The 17,806-nt window shown below is 41.5% G+C and overlaps 1 protein-coding gene across 2 annotated transcripts in view; it reads left to right on the forward strand.

Annotated features, from left to right (window-relative positions):
• The window catches only part of LOC131984793 (F-actin-uncapping protein LRRC16A), a 52,050-nt gene extending 35,693 nt beyond the window's left edge, over nucleotides 1–16,357 (forward strand). For both annotated transcript variants that reach the window (XM_059349767.1, XM_059349768.1), the window contains 20 exons: nucleotides 680–779; nucleotides 861–915; nucleotides 1,350–1,522; nucleotides 2,336–2,404; nucleotides 2,497–2,590; nucleotides 3,415–3,513; nucleotides 3,595–3,723; nucleotides 4,541–4,663; nucleotides 4,741–4,916; nucleotides 6,186–6,273; nucleotides 6,362–6,523; nucleotides 6,667–6,733; nucleotides 7,629–7,894; nucleotides 8,844–8,959; nucleotides 9,220–9,742; nucleotides 10,331–10,373; nucleotides 11,347–11,565; nucleotides 12,519–12,638; nucleotides 14,975–15,127; nucleotides 16,230–16,357. In XM_059349767.1, coding sequence (XP_059205750.1) covers nucleotides 680–779; nucleotides 861–915; nucleotides 1,350–1,522; nucleotides 2,336–2,404; nucleotides 2,497–2,590; nucleotides 3,415–3,513; nucleotides 3,595–3,723; nucleotides 4,541–4,663; nucleotides 4,741–4,916; nucleotides 6,186–6,273; nucleotides 6,362–6,523; nucleotides 6,667–6,733; nucleotides 7,629–7,894; nucleotides 8,844–8,959; nucleotides 9,220–9,742; nucleotides 10,331–10,373; nucleotides 11,347–11,565; nucleotides 12,519–12,638; nucleotides 14,975–15,127; nucleotides 16,230–16,357 — 2,903 coding nt within the window. The remainder of the gene's footprint in view (nucleotides 1–679; nucleotides 780–860; nucleotides 916–1,349; nucleotides 1,523–2,335; nucleotides 2,405–2,496; nucleotides 2,591–3,414; nucleotides 3,514–3,594; nucleotides 3,724–4,540; nucleotides 4,664–4,740; nucleotides 4,917–6,185; nucleotides 6,274–6,361; nucleotides 6,524–6,666; nucleotides 6,734–7,628; nucleotides 7,895–8,843; nucleotides 8,960–9,219; nucleotides 9,743–10,330; nucleotides 10,374–11,346; nucleotides 11,566–12,518; nucleotides 12,639–14,974; nucleotides 15,128–16,229) is intronic.
• Nucleotides 16,358–17,806: the final 1,449 nt, after the last annotated feature.

Below are 17,806 nucleotides of genomic sequence, written 5' to 3' on the forward strand. Positions count from 1 at the left end.
ATGAAATATGTGCTACCAGAAACTGGATTTGAATCACATCATTTGAATTTGTATTGTTCAATTTGAATCATTGCATTGAAAAACTGAATCTGAATTGTAATTTGAAATTGAATTTATTAGTTTGGAACTGAACATTCAGTTCTCACAATTCAGATTCAGTTCGCAAAATTCAATTTCGATTTTCTATGACAAAGTTACCTTTTCGGCCAATCAGCACCTTCGTTTTTTTTTTTTTTTTAACATTTGTTGCCACCTGGTTGCCATAGCGGTTCTTCGGCCAATCAGCACCTCCGTTTTCTTTTGTAACATTTGTTGCCACCCGGTTGTTCTTCGCGGAAAATCGAAATGGAATTTTGCGAACTGAATCTGAATTGTGAGAACTGAATGTTCAGTTCCAAACTAATAAATTCAATTTCAAATTACAATTCAGATTAAGTTTTTCAATGCAATGATTCAAATTGAACAATAAAAATTCAAATTATGTGATTCAAGTTCAGTGTTTTAATGCAGTTATTCAAGTTAAGCAATTCAAATTCAAATATAAATCATTCAAATTCAATTTCTGGTGGCCGATATTTCAGCCAACATGTTCATATCTCTGTGCTGCGTCTCCTTCCTTGGGGAAGAATAAAGTAATTTTGATATTTTTGATTGATTGATTGATTGATTGATTCCTCAGGTCTGGACATGGATCTGACCACGCTGCTGGTCTGGCTGGCTAAGAACCGCTCCATCAGACACCTCTCACTGGGCAAGAACTTCAACAACATCAAGTCCAAGTGGGTTCAACATCCAGCAAGACATTCCAGCTGATTTGCTTTTTGTTATTTACATTTGTTTGTCTTCTCATTTCTCTCCAGAAATGTGTCTCAGGTCCTGGACAACCTGGTTCACATGATCCAAGAGGAGGAATCAGTGAGTGAAACAAAAAACTTCACACCATGTCAAAATATTTTCTCCTTCAGGTTCTGTTACATTCGCATTAGCCGGTCACATTAGCCGGTCACATTAGCCGGTGGCATTATCCAGTCACATTAGCAGGTCACATTAGCCCTTCGCATTAGCTGGTCACACATTAACCAGTCGCATTAGCCGGTTGCATTAGCCGGTCAGTAGCGACGGCACAAAGTGTCTAAATGAGGTCAACATATTAACCTTCTGAAACGACGCATATCTCCACCCAGTGGTGAGGAGGAGGACACGTTCCTGTTAGTTATTAGATTTTCTCAGTTGCATGTAAACTGGAACAAGGACAGAAGTCCTTAGACGCCAACATTGATTTTTAAGCATAGCATTCATTCATCACAGATAATAAAGTGATAACTGATGGATATATATTCTCCCTGCAGCCGCTGACCTCGCTGTCTCTGGCTGACTCCAAGCTGAAGGCCGACCTCTCCATCGTCCTCAACGCTCTGGGCAGCAACGCCTCTCTGACCAAGCTGGACATCAGCGGCAACTCCATGGGGGACATGGGGGCCAAGATGCTGGCCAAGGCCCTGCAGATCAACACCAAACTCAGGTGAGCTAGGAAACTGGACCATCAAGTCAGGACTTGATGAGGACTTTCAACTTTATACCCAGAAGTTCTGCAAGATGATGTCTGCAGGGTTCATTCAAAGTCTGGGAAGAGATCTGCTTTCAAGGAGTAGAAATATACTTGAATTTGTATATACTCTCATGAAAATGCATGATATTTAGGATGATCTGAGAGAAAAATTAGATTAGCTCTCTCAATAAACTGCTCAATAACTACAGGATGAGGGGTGGAGAGTTTTATTTCAGCTTTTTATCCTGAATAAATTATAATGAATTTGCACCAACAACCAATCCCCCCCACTGGTCAGTGATGATCGAATCCATGGGTCTCAAACTGGCGGCCCTCGTGACGATATTTTGTGGCCCCCACCTTGATATGAAAGTTTAATGTGAGTTTTATATGAATGGCACTTTACTGTGTTGTGTGTGGAAGGTCCCTTTAATTACTTTTTTGGTAATTTTGTGTATTTTTTGGTCATTTTGTGTATTTTTTAAGTAATTTTGTCTTTTTTGTAATTTTGTGTCTTTTTTTAAGTATCTGTCTTTTTTTAGTAAATTATTTTTTTCTGTCATTTTGTTTCTTTTTCTTTCATTTTGTGTCTTTTTTGGTCATTTTGTGTCTTTTTTAAATAATTTTGTGTCTTTTTTTGCTCAGTTTGATACTGCCTCCAACGGCCCCCAGGGAATTTGAGTTTGAGACCCCTGGTGTAAACACTAATGATTAGGAACAAGATCTGATTAAATCTTCTGTTTGTTTGTTTGTGTTGTTCTTTCATTCCTTGTTGTGTGTCTGCAGGACGGTGGTGTGGGACAGAAACAACATCAGTCCTCAGGGTCTGCAGGACGTCGCTGCTGCTCTGGAGAAGTGAGTCTGAATCAGTGAGTCCAGGTGACGAGTCAGATCAGTCCTCTAATATTATTATTATTATTATTATTATTACTGATTCTCTCCACCAGGAACTACACCATCCGCTTCATGCCTGTCCCCATCATGGACGCTGCTCAGGCCCTGAGGGCCAGTCCCGACAAGACCGAGGACGCCTTGCTCAAGGTGATTCTACACTTTCTTCTAAAGCGTACTCTATAGCCTCCTCTATATTGTATTTATATCAGGGGTCTCAAACTCTAATTACCTGGGCGACGCTGGAGGCAGTATTAAAATGACCAAAAAAGGACACAAAATTACTAAAAAAAGACATAAATTTACAAAAAAAGACACAAAATTACCAAAAAAATACACAAAATTACCAAAAAAATTACCAAAATGACAAAAGACACAAAATGATTTTTTTTTAAAAACAATTATTTTAAAAAGACATGAAAAATGACAAAAAAAAAGACACAAAATGACTGAAAAAACACTTAATTGCTTTAAAGAGACACAAAAAGACCAAAAAAAGACACAAAATTACTAAAAAAAAAGACACAAAATGACCAAAAAAACCCACAAAATGACTGAAAAAACACTAAATTACTTTAAAAAGACACAAAATTACAAGAAAAGATACAAAATTACAAAAAAGACACAGAATTACCAAAAAAGACACAAAATTATTTTAAAAAAGACACAAAATGACAGAAAAAACTAAATTACTTAAAAAAGAAACAAAATGACCAAAAAAGACACAAAATTACTAAAAAAGACACAATTATTAAAAAAAGACACAAAATTACCAAAAAAAGTAATTAAAGGGACCTTCGTCACACAACACAGTAAAGTGCCATTCATATAAAACTCACATTAAACTTTCATATCAAGGTGGGGGCCACAAAATATCGTCACAAGGGCCACGATTGGCCGCCACTTTGAGACCGATGATGAAGAGCATTGAAATCTTACCTGGTGTAATTTTGTTTAAATCCTTTGTGCTGCAGATGGAGCAGTACCTGCTGAGGAACCATGAGACCCGTAAATACCTGCAGGAGCAGGCCTACAGGCTGCAGCAGGGCATCGTCACCACCACCACACAGCAGGTACACACACACACACACACACACACTGTGTAATAGGTATGCTACTGTCTACCTGCTGACCTCTGACCTCTGTGTGAGCAGATGATGGACATGATGTGTGTGAAGGTTCAGGACCATCTGAACTCTCTGAAGTTCACCGAGACCAACTCGGTGCAGGAGGACATGAAGGTGGCAGAGAACTTCATGAAAGACGCCAGAAACTCCAAAACGGTAAGACGACATGGAAATAAGATAATAATATCTGTTAATCAGTCCTTAAACCTGACTGAATGTCTCCAGACAATAACAACAGCTCCTGTCTTGCAACAAGCATTTGGTCGTTCAGACATAAAAACGTTCTGCATGCAAACTGTCAAATAATGCTGCACGATGTGTCATTTCAGCAGCAACACTGCGAAGTGTGCATGCACAATATTAACAATGATTGCCTGCAATGTCAATTAAGGCAAATTAACTCAAACACGTAATGCTACAACTTTAAAAAAAATTACCCAGCTCTCACATTAGCCGGTCACATTAGCCTGTCACATTAGCTGGTCACATTAGCCGGTCACATTAGCCTGTCACATTAGCTGGTCGCATTAGCCAGTTGGATTAGCCGGTCGCATTAGCCGGTCACATTAGCTGGTCGCATTAGCCAGTTGCATTAGCTGGTCGCATTAGCCAGTTGCATTAGCCAGTCACATTAGCCAGTCTGTAGCGACGGCACAAAATGTTGAACTGAGGTCAGCCTCATTTTGCACGCACAATAGTAACAATGATGTCCTGCAATGTCAATTAAGGCAAATTAACTCAAACAAGTAATGCTACAACTTTAAAAAAAAAAAAAAAATCACAGAGCTCTCATTTTCCACGACTGATCCAGTGTTTCATACCGAAAAAATATTTACATTTTTTGGATACAACTTGGTAGGTTAGGAACAGCCACCAATTAGAGGGTGAACATTCCTGTAGGTTATTTTTTAATTTGCCTTAATTGACCTTACCTGAGTAAGAAAACACCTGCTGTGTCTCTCTTTCCCTCCAGCTGCTGCCCAACCTGTACCACCTGAAGAGTGGGGGGTCCAGTGGAGTTTGTGTTGGAGCCATTCAGGACAAACTGGAGTCGATGGCTGGAGAGGTGTCCCGCGTCATGGACCAGCAGCTGCAGGTACTGAATCCTTTCAATCCTTCTGATTATTGATGATTATTGCCACGTGAAGTTTAAACCCGTCGGTCCTCCCTCAGACGATGCTGGAGTCCATGGTGGACGCTGCTGAGAGTCTGTGTCCTCATGTGATGAAGAGGAGCAGCCTTCGTCAGGAGCTGCTGAAGGCGGGAGCCGGCAGGATGACGGTTCCTCGCAGCTTCATCAGCGCCACGCTGCTGGAGCAGTCCGGGGTCGACATCATCAACAAGATCAGGTGTGTGTGTGTGTTTACAGGTTATTTTTGCTTTGGAGTTGTTAAGTTTTTTCCTTGGATATCTTTCATGTGCTTCAATGTAGGGGTGCACCGATCGATCGGCACCGATTTCCTTATTTTTGCGAGATTGTCAAACCGATCTTATCTAGCATCTTATCTACCTCGATAATAACCCCCCACCGGCGAAGCAGCGCTCCCAACTTTATTGCTAAATTTAGCGACTTTTCAGACCCCCCCTACAAGCCGGCAGTTAGCTACAGTTAGCTCTGTAGCAGTACAGTGTGTATGTGCTAACAGGCTAACAGTTAGCTCTGTAGCAGTACAGTGTGTATGTGCTAACAGGCTAACAGTTAGCTCTGTAGCAGTACAGTGTGTATGTGCTAACAGGCTAACAGTTAGCTCTGTAGCAGTACAGTGTGTATGTGCTGCTGCTGCAGGAGGTGTTCACTTAGCGATCTCTGTTTGTTTACAACAAGCACCAGACACTCTGTGCACAGTTAGTGATGCCGGTTAATTCACCATCACTATGTTTATGATCAGTGGAGACGCTGTGCATAATTAGCCATGATCAGTTAGCGACGGCGGCCACAGTTGCGTCTCCCATGTTTAATCCGTTGTGACAATCTAAAACCAAACGTCACCTCCAGAGTACCTCCTCTAAATACCTCTGGAGCCTTTTTGCAGTTGAGACACGCAGAGTGAGCGACATTTGAGAGGGGCGTGGCCTGAGACGTTAGAGAGGGCGTGGCCTGAGACTTTAGAGAGGGCGTGGCCTCAGACAATAGAGAGGGCATGGCCTGAGACTTTAGAGAGGGCGTGGCCTCAGACAATAGAGAGGGCGTGGCCTGAGACTTTAGAGAGGGCGTGGCCTGAGACTTTAGAGAGGGCGTGGCCTGAGACTTTAGAGAGGGCGTGGTCTCAGGCTATAGAGAGGGCGTGGCCTGAGACTTTAGAGAGGGCGTGGCCTGAGACTTTAGAGGGGGCGTGGCCTCAGGCTTCAGAGAGGGCGTGGCCTGAGACTTTAGAGAGGGCGTGGCCTCAGGCTTCAGAGAGGGCGTGGCCTCAGACTTTAGAGAGGACGTGGCCTCAGACTTTAGAGAGGACGTGGCCTCAGACTTTAGAGAGGGCGTGGCCTCAGACTTTAGAGAGGGCGTGGCCTCAGACTTTCCTGGTGGACACTCTTCCCCCGAAAGGAAACACAGCTATTAACCCTTTGGAGTCTTGGGCTTAATTCATTTAAATGTTTTTTGTTTTCTCTCTGTGAACCAGTGAGGTGAAGCTGAGCATGGCCTCGTTTCTGTCTGATCGCATCGTGGATGAGATCCTGGAGTCTCTGTCCCGCTCACAGCACACTCTGGTTGGTGTCCTCCCTCTCTCTCTCACTCTGTTTTTCTTTCTTTTTGTCTGTTTTTCTTTCCATTCATCCTCCCTGTGTCTCTCTACAGGGAGACCACCTGGTGAGGAAGAGTCAGCCTCTGGTGCATCATGAGCCCCAGCTGGAGGCCGAGGTCCTGGATGAGGTCGTTCTGCAGCCGGAGAACCCGGAGAAGGAACAAAGACGGGACCAGGACCAGAAACACGGGCTGCGGGACCTGGACGCCTGCATCGTAAGAAAATACACAACAACACAAACTCTTTTACACTTTTTACAAAAAAAAGAATAGTGTAAACAAATATGTTAAATGTCTGCTGTAAAACCAACACATTCCTCTTGAAATAACTGAGATAAAACCCTGTTTTTGCTCTTTAGATGACGCCTAAATCCAAGAGGAAGAGTATTCTGGTCCGGATGCTGCGTCCCGTCTCTGTGGCGTTTGGTGAGTCACAGAAAATAAAGTTTTTAAATGGTACTTCAGGTAGCAGCTACTGCAAAAACACAATTAATTTAATCTCACGTCTCTCTAAGCATCCTGGTCCTGCACTTCATTTTTTCCTGCACAATTTTTTCATTATAGTCTCTATTTGCATGTTGCTGTAGATGGTTTTATGTCAAATTCCATGTTTCATTTTGTTCTAAAACAAGCGTTTTGGACCTTGACAAAAAAACGTTTTATCTGTGGCAAGTGTTATTTATAAAGTCAGATGTTTGCTGTTGCTAGGTTTTACAGTTACTCAAGAAAAAGAGTTTGCAAAAGCTTTGGAATCAGAGAATCACTTTATTTATCCCCGAGGAGCAATTCAAGCAAGCCAGAGCAGCAGCTTACATGAAATTACAAAATAAGTAAAATAGAAAAATATAACAAATAAACACACCTTATAACCCAGGGGCTAATGCGACCGGCTAATATGCAACCGGCTAATGTGCAACCAGCTAATATGCGACTGCCTAATGTGACCGGCTAATGTGACCGGCTAATGTGCGACAGGCTAATGTGCAACAGGCTAATGTGCTACCGGCTAATGTGCGACACGCTAATGTGCGACCGGTTAATGTGCGACACGCTAATGTGCGACCGGCTAATGTGTGACTGCCTAATGTGACCGGCTAATGTGCGACCGGCTAATGTGACTGGCTAATGTGCGACTGGCTAATGTGCGATTTCCATGTCCAGCCTCATATTAGTTAAGAACCATTATCTTTTGATTTTTGGCAGCCAGAAGGACGTGACGAGATTAATTACGACTCAGAAATCTTATTCTAGGTTTTTCTTCCTGGGTTTCAGACGAGTAAGAAGTTTCTTGTGTTGGTTTAACTTGATGTTTGTCCCACAGAGATGGAGTTTGACCTGGACAAAGCTCTGGAGGAGGTTCCCATCCATGTGGAGGACCCTCCTCTTCCTCCTCCTCCTCCTCCTGCTGCGTCCCAACCGTTGGACAGAATGTCAGCGTACTACAGAGACCTCCCCCCTCCTCCGACTCCTCTGGAGTCAAAGCCTGTGGTTCTGAGTGAGCTGCCTCCAGTGGAGCACAAGTTCCTGGAGCATCACACCAAACAACGCCCCAAACCCAAGAAGAGGACCAGACCGAGCCGGCCAGCTGTAGGTTTACAAATCATCAATGAAACCTCCATCTTTTTATTTATTTGTCTTCTGTTCAGACTCAGCACCAGCTTCATTTATTCATACACATATAATCTTAATCTATTAACAATAAAACCAACTTTTCTGACATTAACAGCCATAAGATAACTCGTAAAAATGGAATTATTGTTTAATTAACTCTAAGGAGTCTTTTGGCTATTTTGTCCATTTTTGAATCCTTTTCATGTCTTTGTAAGTCATTTGTGTCTTTATTGGTCATTTGTGTCTTTTTTTGTCATTTTGTGTCTTTTTTTTGTCATTTTGTGTCCTTTTTGGACATTTTGTGTCTTTTTTTGTCATTTTGTGTCTTTTTTTGGTCATTTTGTGACTTTTTTAGTCATTTTGTGTGCTTTTTTGGTCATTTTGTGTCATTTGGTCATTTTGTATCTTTTTTGGTCATTTTGGGGTTTTTTTGGTCATTTTGTGTCTTTTTTTGGTCATTTGTGTCATTTTTTGGTCATGTTGTGTCTTTTTTTTAGTAATTTTGTTTCTTTTTTGGGTGATCTGAACAGTGCGTGTGAGATTCTGTTCAGTGAGCGGGGGGCGCAGACAACATGCATTTTAAATTGGGGGTCGCGACTCAAAAAGGTTGAAAACTACTGGTTTAATTAACTGAGAAAAATGTATCATTGTTTATCTGCCATTCAGTTGTATGATAGTACTTTTCATGTTTGGCCTATGTATGCTTCATTTTAATACAAATATTGAAAAATATCTGTTTCAGTAGTGGTAATTTTCACCTTAGTATTGATAAGAAATTGTCCAAAAGACAAAATTTACATATTTTCCATCTCTAGAATCTACATATGACCTCAAAACTTTCCTAATAAAGATGTTGCAGCTCATTCTGCTGCTGTTGTCTATAAATGTAATTGATGTTCGTCTCTCCGTCTCTGCTTCTATTCAGCGGAAAGCCACCGGCAGCTCAGCGCCACAGGAGGGAGAACAGAACAGCACCATGGGAAAGCTGGACGAGGGCCTGGACGACTTCTTCTACAAGAAAGTCATTCGACTCAGCTTCAAGTAGGAGTCGAGCTTTAAACTGAAACAACTCAAACAAGTCTTCTCAGTGTTTATCTGTCCATTCTTTGATGATCATTTGTGTTCAAACCAACTCTTAAAACAGATAATCCCCCAAAATAAGCTTAATTAGAAGCAAAGTACAGTTGTGTGTCATCTGCATAGAAAAGCAACCCGATGCTTTCTCACATTGTAAAAAAGATTGTGAGGCTGAATAAAATCACATTGTTTTCTAATTCTGTTATTATTTTCCTCCTCTCTAGACTTCCCTTAGTGAAAGGTCCGTCCTCCAGCCCGCAGGAACCAACAGATAAGAAACGTGAATCCAGGAAGAGCGGGTTCTTTAACCTGATCAAGTCCCGGACGTCCCGATCGGAGAAGAGCCACGGAGCTGCCGGCATCACTCCGCCCTCCCCCGCCTCCTCCATCGCTGCTTCACCCTCTCCCTCCATCACTCCAGTGACTGAGGAAACACCAACGCCAACACCCCCCACGCCGCCCCCCAAAAACCCCCTCCCCGTGGTGGAGCCCCACCCGGAGCTCCACAGGGCTCCGTCCTCGGACAACACTGATTCTGAGATGGAAGTGTCCCCGACGGCCGCCGAACCTGCCGAGGAGGAGAGTAAGGAGGAGGAGAATAACGTGGAGAAGGAGGATGGGGAGAATAAGGAGAACCTGGAGAAGAAGGAGAACCCCCACATCCCCCGACATATCGGGGTCCCCATAATGGGCATGGACCTGCTGGCGGAGATGAAGGCCAGACAGGAGAGAATGGCTGTAAAGAAGGTGGGTGGAGCTGATAAAGGGTTAACTTTTATAGCTGCATTTAATACAAAAATCATGCCAATAAGTTAGAGGTATTGTTTTACCTGAGAGTGTTTCAGTTCCTGTTAAAGCTGCAATGATTAGTTAACTAATCAATTAGACTAATGATTCCCAACAGGGGGGGCCCGACCTGGGGGGCGCCAAAGATCCATGGTGGGTCGTGAAGCCCTCTTGATTTTAAGGGGTGTAATAAATCTAATGTGTTAAATATAGATGAGTCAGCATTAAATTCATAAGTGTGACAAAAAACAACAAAATAAGGGCTACATTAAACGTTTATTCATTTATTTAAATAAAAAATCACTATAGAAAAATTTAAAAATAAAGGCTGTATCGCAAGAATAAGGACATGTGTAACATCCCTCCTGCAGTATACACAGGTAACGTCATCTAGCGGTAACCTCACCTAGCGGTAACCTCACCTAGTGGTAACCTCACCTAGTGGTAACCTCACCTAGCGGTAACCTCACCTAGCCTTCTTTTTTGGAGGGAGATGGACGAGTTGTTGTTTCTATGACAATAAAGAACTTTGTGTCTCTCTGTTTGCAGTCTGAGTCGTCATCCTTGCAGGACAAGGTGGACGAAGACAAAGGTGAGTTCCTGTAATATCCATAGACTGTATATAAATAATGTACGTAGTGAGCGTGACGTCTTGTTGGTTTGTGGCCCGTTGGAAGCATCGAGTTCTGCATTACACTCATCTCCATCTTGTTTCCGATACAAGGAGCAGACCATATCTGGATTAACTGGAGCATTAACTGGGATGTTAGTTTTGGCTAGCAAAAAAGAAAAACAAAATGTATGTTACTTACCTCAGAAAACTGAGCAGCGACTCCTTGGAGTGTCTGTTAGTCCAACCAAACACTGAACAAGACATTTAATGAACAAAACGTTCAAATAAACTGTCATTAAGTGAAAATACAGTGAAAGGGTCAAAGTTATGAGACCAAACCGCTAAACGTCCTCTTTTCTATCTATATAACGTTATATATAACTTTATTGACACGTTGCCGTGGATACGCATTGTTCTGCTTCTCTCCTGATGAAGGCTCACCTTGTTAGTGACCTGTCAATCAAAGGTAGCCCCGCCCCAAATCATACGATTCTTTATCTTCTATTTTCTTCTAAATGGGGCCATTATTTACACTATTAACATCAGATTGTCTTGAAGAAGATTTTTTACTAGTGATTGAGACCATAGTGTTGTCCTAAAAAACATTTCTGAGCTAATAAATCAAGTGAGAAGTTTTCTCATTTTGCATTGAAATGAATGGAACAAAATGCTTTTGCAGCCAAACTTAGCACCCCTGCTGGTATTTTCGGTTGAATGCAGCTTAAGGCACTTCCTGGTATGCCTCCCTGCTCAGACCAGGAGGTTGCCGCCTGGTAATATCCTGTTACCTGTGGGCCTCTGTTGGACTCCCTGGCCATACTTAGAAGGCCAAATGTTGCAGTTTAATTATAAATATCAGGAATTATTTCACAGCTCACAGTAGTTCTTCCAAAACAAACTTTAATGGTGCCTGTCATCACAACTCCTGACTGTGTCTGTTGTTTTCCTGCAGCCCAGTCAGACGTCCATCCTGTTGTCCCAGCAGACTCTGAAGAGTCCAAACCAGAACCCGTCCCCAGGTCCAAACCACCCAGCGTCACGCCAAAACCACCCCCACCCCAGGCCACCAAACCCCCTCTGGGGCCCCGAACGTCTGGGCCCCTCAGCCCAACCAGTCCAACCAGTCCAACCAGTCCAACCAGTCCCAGGCCCAACAGCTCCTACAGCTTCGGTAAGAAACCACTAGGAAAACCAGTAGTAGCAGTAACTTTCAGATTTGGTAACACTCTACAATAATCAACTTAGTGATGTTTATCGATGGTTTATAGAATAGTTATTAATCCTTTACAAAGTGTTATACATATTTAATCTTTAAATGTTTTAAAACAATTTTTTAAAGGTATATGAATCATTTCAAAATCATTAACATACTTAATATGGCAGGGGTCTCAAACTCAAATTTACCTGGGGGCCACTGGAGGCAGTATCAAAATGACCAAAAAAATACACAAAATGACCAAAAAAAAGACACAAAATGACCAAAAAAAGACACAAAATGAACAAAAAGAGACACAAAATTACTTAAAAAAGACACAAAATGACCAAAAAAGACACAGAATTACAAATAAAAGACACAAAATGACCAAAAAAGACACAGAATTACAAATAAAAGACACAAAATGACTAAAAAAAGACACAAAATGACCAAAAAAAGACACAAAATTACTGAAAAAACGGCAAATTACTTAAAAAAATGCACAAAATGACAAAAGACACAAAATGACCAAAAAATTTCATAGAATTCCCCAAAAAACTAAATTATTTAAAAAAAGACACAAAATGACCCAAAAAGACACAGAATGACCAAAAATGACACAAATGACAGAAAAAAAACTAAATTACTTTAAAAAGACACAAAATTATTTTAAAAAGACACAACATGACCAAAAAAAAGACACATAATTACTAAAAAAGACAAAAGTATTAAAAAAGACACAGAATAACCAAAAAAGACACAACATTATTAAAATTAAGACACAAAATGACCTATGTAATCTGTTTACCATTTATAAATGAGGGTTATTATAAAGTGTTACCTCAGACATGAGAATGTCTCTACTACCACAGGCTGTAGTTTTTGCCCTGAAAGTGAATGAATAATCATTTTGTTGATGTGTTTCTCAGATGAATCTGCTGAATCTCCATCCAGAGCTCCACTTCCTGCTCCTCGCCTGAAGAGGGCGCCGTCAGAGCAGGAGAGAGAGAGCAGCAGTAAACCTGCAGAGACGCCTCCTCCTCTGGACGGTCGGTGCCTCCTCATTAACAAAGCACTGTGTTAGAATAGGGAGCAACAGGAGGTTTATAGTGGGAATATTACAGTAAAGAACACAAAGGAAAGAATCAAAGAACTATACAACTCTGTTTTGGCTAAAACTGGTCTTAAATTGGTAGTATCTTATTAAAACGTGCTACATTTTGGGACACTCTGGTGTTTTTAAAGATGTCATATGCAGGATTTTCCTAAAAATAAACAATGCATGCACTCCTACTAAAGTAACCCTCTAAATCATCAAGTCCGACCCTCTAGAAGTCTGCTGGTGTCTTGGTTTTGCAGAAACTCATTTTCTCTTTTCTTTTCATTCTTTCCCTTTGGTTAGGAAGCTAAGGAAAAATGCAGACACAGAATCAAAAAACGCAAATATAGCGAGGCAAAACATCAAGTGGACAAAGCTTGTTCCAAAATGACAGTTTTCTTTCACTGTTATTGAATGTTGTGTTAACACATATTCAATTTGTAAAATGCTATTAAGATGCATGCCATACAGTCTAACTGTACTAACATTTAGGTAAAGAATAGACCAGACTTCTATTGAACACATTGAAATTGAGCCGCGGGGTCGGTGGCTCCTTAAGAAGAGTAAGAACACTCGAAGCGGCACAGTCCTCCTGCAGCAGTCTCTTCCAGCTACAGAGCCAGAGGGGATGTTAACCCCTTAGCGTCCAGTCTGCATATTGCTAACAGGCTAACAGTTAGCTCTGTAGCAGTACAGTGTGTATGTGCTAACAGGCTAACAGTTAGCTCTGTAGCAGTACAGTGTGTATGTGCTAACAGGCTAACAGTTAGCTCTGTAGCAGTACAGTGTGTATGTGCTAACAGGCTAACAGTTAGCTCTGTAGCAGTACAGTGTGTATGTGCTAACAGGCAAACAGTTAGCTCTGTAGCAGTACAGTGTGTATGTGCTAACAGGCTAACAGTTAGCTCTGTAGCAGTACAGTGTGTATGTGCTAACAGGCTAACAGTTAGCTCTGTAGCAGTACAGTGTGTATGTGCCGCTGCTTCAGGAGGTGTTCACTTAGCGATCTCTGTTTGTTTACAACAAGCACCGGACACTCTGTGCACAGTTAGTGATGCCGGTTAATTCACCATCACAATGTTTATGATCAGCGGAGACGCTGTGCATAATTAGCCATGATGGTTTGTTTATGATCAGCTGCACAGTTGCGTCTCCCATGTTTAATCTTTTCTTCCAAGCACAATCGATCTAAAACCATCCGTCACCTCCAGAGTCTCTAAATCCCTCTGGAGCCTTTTTGTAATGACACAAAGACACAAAATTACCCAAAGTAATTAAATGGACCTTCCACAAACAACACGGTAAAGTTCCATTCATAAAAAACTCACATTAAACTTTCATATCAGGGTGGGGCCACAAAATATCGTCACAAGGGCCGCAATTGGCCCGCGGGCCGCGAGTTTGAGACCCATGCATTAGGGTGAAAAGAGAAAAAGCAAAAACAATGAATATGCATATATCTCCAGCTTGGATGGAAGTAAACGGTTAATTAAAGAGGACATGCGGCCTGGGTTGCCCTCTCCCATGTTCTTCTGTTGATGAGTCAGCTGGCTGTAAATATAAGTGTGTGTTTATCAGGTGACAGCGTGTTTAATGAAGGCTTCCAGGGCAGATCTGTCGCCTCCACACATGATGATGTGAAGCTAAAGCTGCTAGCCTGTACTTGACCTGTCCAAGTGTCAGCGGGTGCTCTCATTCTGGACTTTATCACTCCACTTGTGTAATTAAAGACTCACAGGGACTCTGTGGTTTCCCTTAAAACAGCTTTTCTTCTGTATAATCAAAAAGCCAAGTTGTATTTTCAGATTGTGCTGCAAAACAGTGTGTTTTTAAAATCAAAGAGACAGGAAGAAAAGGTCATTTCCACATGTTAGCAGGGTTTATTACACACTAACTGCTCACTGACTAAATATATATATATATATATATATATATATATATATGTCCTTTTATCACCCAGGAACCTAAAACTTTGTAATTATTTGTATTTTGTGCATTCAGTCAGTCTTAAAGAGTCGCACTCATTCTTTTTTTTATTAAGTAAATCTTAGAAACTAAAGATCTGAACATATATACTTGTGTTTCTTCTAATGAATGCACTATTTTGTGTTGTTTTATTGCCTACTGTCTCATCTAATCTCAGGTCTCATGAAGGAACAAACATATTTAATGAGAGGAGACAAACTGTTGATGGTTGTCTGTTTAAAATGATCTGTCTGTCTGTTTTGGGTGAATTATTAAAGTTTTCTTTCTTCTTTCTTTCTTTCTTTCCTTCTTTCCCTCCAGTGGAGCTTCCAGCTGACGGTGATGCGTTCGAGGCCCCCGGTCCGGTGGGAGAGCCCGGCGTCGGGGGAAGACAGTGGTCGTCTCTGAAGAGTTCAAGTCCTCCTGCTGCTGCTGAGGACAACCGGGAGAGAACCAAGTCACTCCCCGCAGACGGTCTGTCTCACCCCGTCCTGTCTGTCTCACCCCGACCTGTCTGTCTCACCCCGTCCTGTCTGTCTCACCCCGTCCTGTCTGTCTCACCCCGACCTGTCTGTCTCACCCCGTCCTGTCTGTCTCATCAGTCCTGTCTGTCTCACCCCGACCTGTCTGTCTCATCAGTCCTGTCTGTCTCACCCCGACCTGTCTGTCTCACCCCGTCCTGTCTGTCTCACCCCGTCCTGTCTGTCTCACCCCGACCTGTCTGAGTCTCTGCATCTTCCTAATGTAGCCAGAATAATATTTCAGAATGTCTACCCCCTTTATTTATTGTGTCTACACAATAAATAAATACTCATGGTTACAGTAGGTGACCGGCTAATGTGACCAGCTAATGTAACCGGCTAATGTGCGACCTGCTAATGTGACCGGCTAATGTGACCGACTAATGCGACCTGCTAATGTGACCTGCTAATGTGACCGACTAATGTGTGACCGGCTAATGTGACTGTCTAATGTGACCGGCTAACGCAACCTGCTAAAGCGACCTGCTAATGTGACCAGCTAATGTGCGACCTGCTAATATGCACCCAGCTAACGTGACTGGCTAATGTGACCTGCTAATGTGACCTGCTAATGCGACCTGCTAATGTGACCTGCTAATGTGTGGCCGGCTAATGTGTGGCCGGCTAATGTGACTGTCTAATGTGACCGGCTAACGCGACCTGCTAATGTGCGACCTGCTAATATGCACCCAGCTAACGTGACTGGCTAATGTGATCTGCTATTGTGACCTGCTAATATGCACCCAGCTAACGTTACCTGCTAACATGACCTGCTAATGTGACCGGCTAATGTGCGACCTGCTAATGTGAACGGCTTATGTGACCTGCTAATGTGACCGGCTAATGTGCGACCTGCTAATGTGAACGGCTTTTGTGACCTGCTAATGTGACCGGCTAATGTGCGACCTGCTAATGTGAACGGCTTATGTGACCTGCTAATGTGACCGGCTAATGTGCGACCTGCTAATGTGAACGGCTTATGTGACCTGCTAATGTGACCGGCTAATGTGCGACCTGCTAATTTGACTGTCTAATGTGTGTATTTCTCTCCTCAGTGAGGCCTCCTTCTGTAGCCGACTCTGATCTCAGTCCAGCGGAGGAGGAGGAGCCTCCTTCTCCGTTCGCTGACCTCAAATCTGACAACCAATCAGAGGAGGAGTTGGACGACGCCCCTCCGGTCTGACCCCGCCTCCTCGCCAGAGAAAAAACATGCAGGAGGCCAATCACAGACAGGAGCAGGGACGATGGACGATGATTTTTATTTCTTACATTTCTGTGTGAGGCACATGTTAGAGTTCAGCTGTTATCAGAGGAACCGGCCAAATGGACACAAAGAGCTCCATTAGCGTCTCTGTCAACAGCTTTAATGGGACCATAAAGAGCCCAACAGATGGTTTATCTGTATAAAAGGTCAGTTAGTCCAAAGCACTGTGGAGAAAGAGTCTGAGTTAACTGAAGCAGTTTGGTTTCACTGTGTTTCTGTGATAAAACTCTAAAGAAAGTTTTAATCCTGCAGCACACTGTAAAAAAAGGTGTTTAGTCTAAAACCAGATAAAACAGTAAATCTGAGGGAAATGATCTTGCTGCATGGACAGATAATTTACCTTGACAAGATTTCTTAAATTAAGATTATTAAATCTAGAAATAAGCATGTTGAACACTTAAAATAATGAATTAACTCTTATAACCAGATAAATTAAAGCTGCCAGCAGTGATGAACTGGCCCGAGCAGAGTGACCTGATGATTATTTGGTTCTTACCAAGATTAAATAAAACCTTTTGGTTTTTTTTTGGTGTTTTTGTCTTTGTATGTCTTATTTTGGTGATTTTACGTCTTTTGTTTCTTTTTTTTTTTGGTTATTTTGTGTCTTTTTTGTGTGATTTTGTTTATTTTTTTGGTCATTTTGTGACTTTTTTCTGTCTTTTTTGTGTATTTTTTGTTTCTTTTTTTTGTCATTTTGTGTCTTTTTTGTTTCTTTTTTTGGTCATTTTGTGTCTTTTGTTTCTTTTTTTTGGTCATTTTGTTTCTTTTTTTGGTCATTTTGTGTCTTTTTTGTTTCTTTTTTTGGTCTTTTTGTGTCTTTTTTTGTCTTTTTGCGTCTTTTTTGTTTCTTTTTTGGTCATTTTGTGACCAAAAGAAGATGTAAAAAGACGCAAAATGACCAAAAAAAGACACAAAAAGAAGTAAAATCACAAAAAAAGACATACAAAGACAAAAAAAATACTAAAAAAACACCAAAAAAGACACAAAACTTTAAAAAAAATATTGGTAAGAAGCTTGCAGCTTTAATTGATCTTGTTTTAAGAGTTAATTTCTTGTTTTCAGCGTTAATCCCCTTCCTTACACATGAACAGAGATTTGAGAGTTTACAAGTCAAAATGTCCAGTTATAAGATCAGCTGTTCATATATCTACAACACATTAACATCTTATTATTATTTCTGACTCTGTTAATCAAGTTGTGCTGCACTTACTGATGTATCATGTAAATATGAACTAACATTCCCGAGTGTTTTTATGTCTGTGTTTATAAAATAAATGGGGTTTATTATATCAGAGTTAAATGCACAAACTCTGGGGTTTATATATATATAGATTTATTATTATCAGAGAAACATTTCCATTTAGGAAA

The sequence above is a fragment of the Centropristis striata genome, chromosome 14, assembly GCF_030273125.1.
Source record: "Centropristis striata isolate RG_2023a ecotype Rhode Island chromosome 14, C.striata_1.0, whole genome shotgun sequence".
NCBI classification, from domain to species: domain Eukaryota; kingdom Metazoa; phylum Chordata; class Actinopteri; order Perciformes; family Serranidae; genus Centropristis; species Centropristis striata.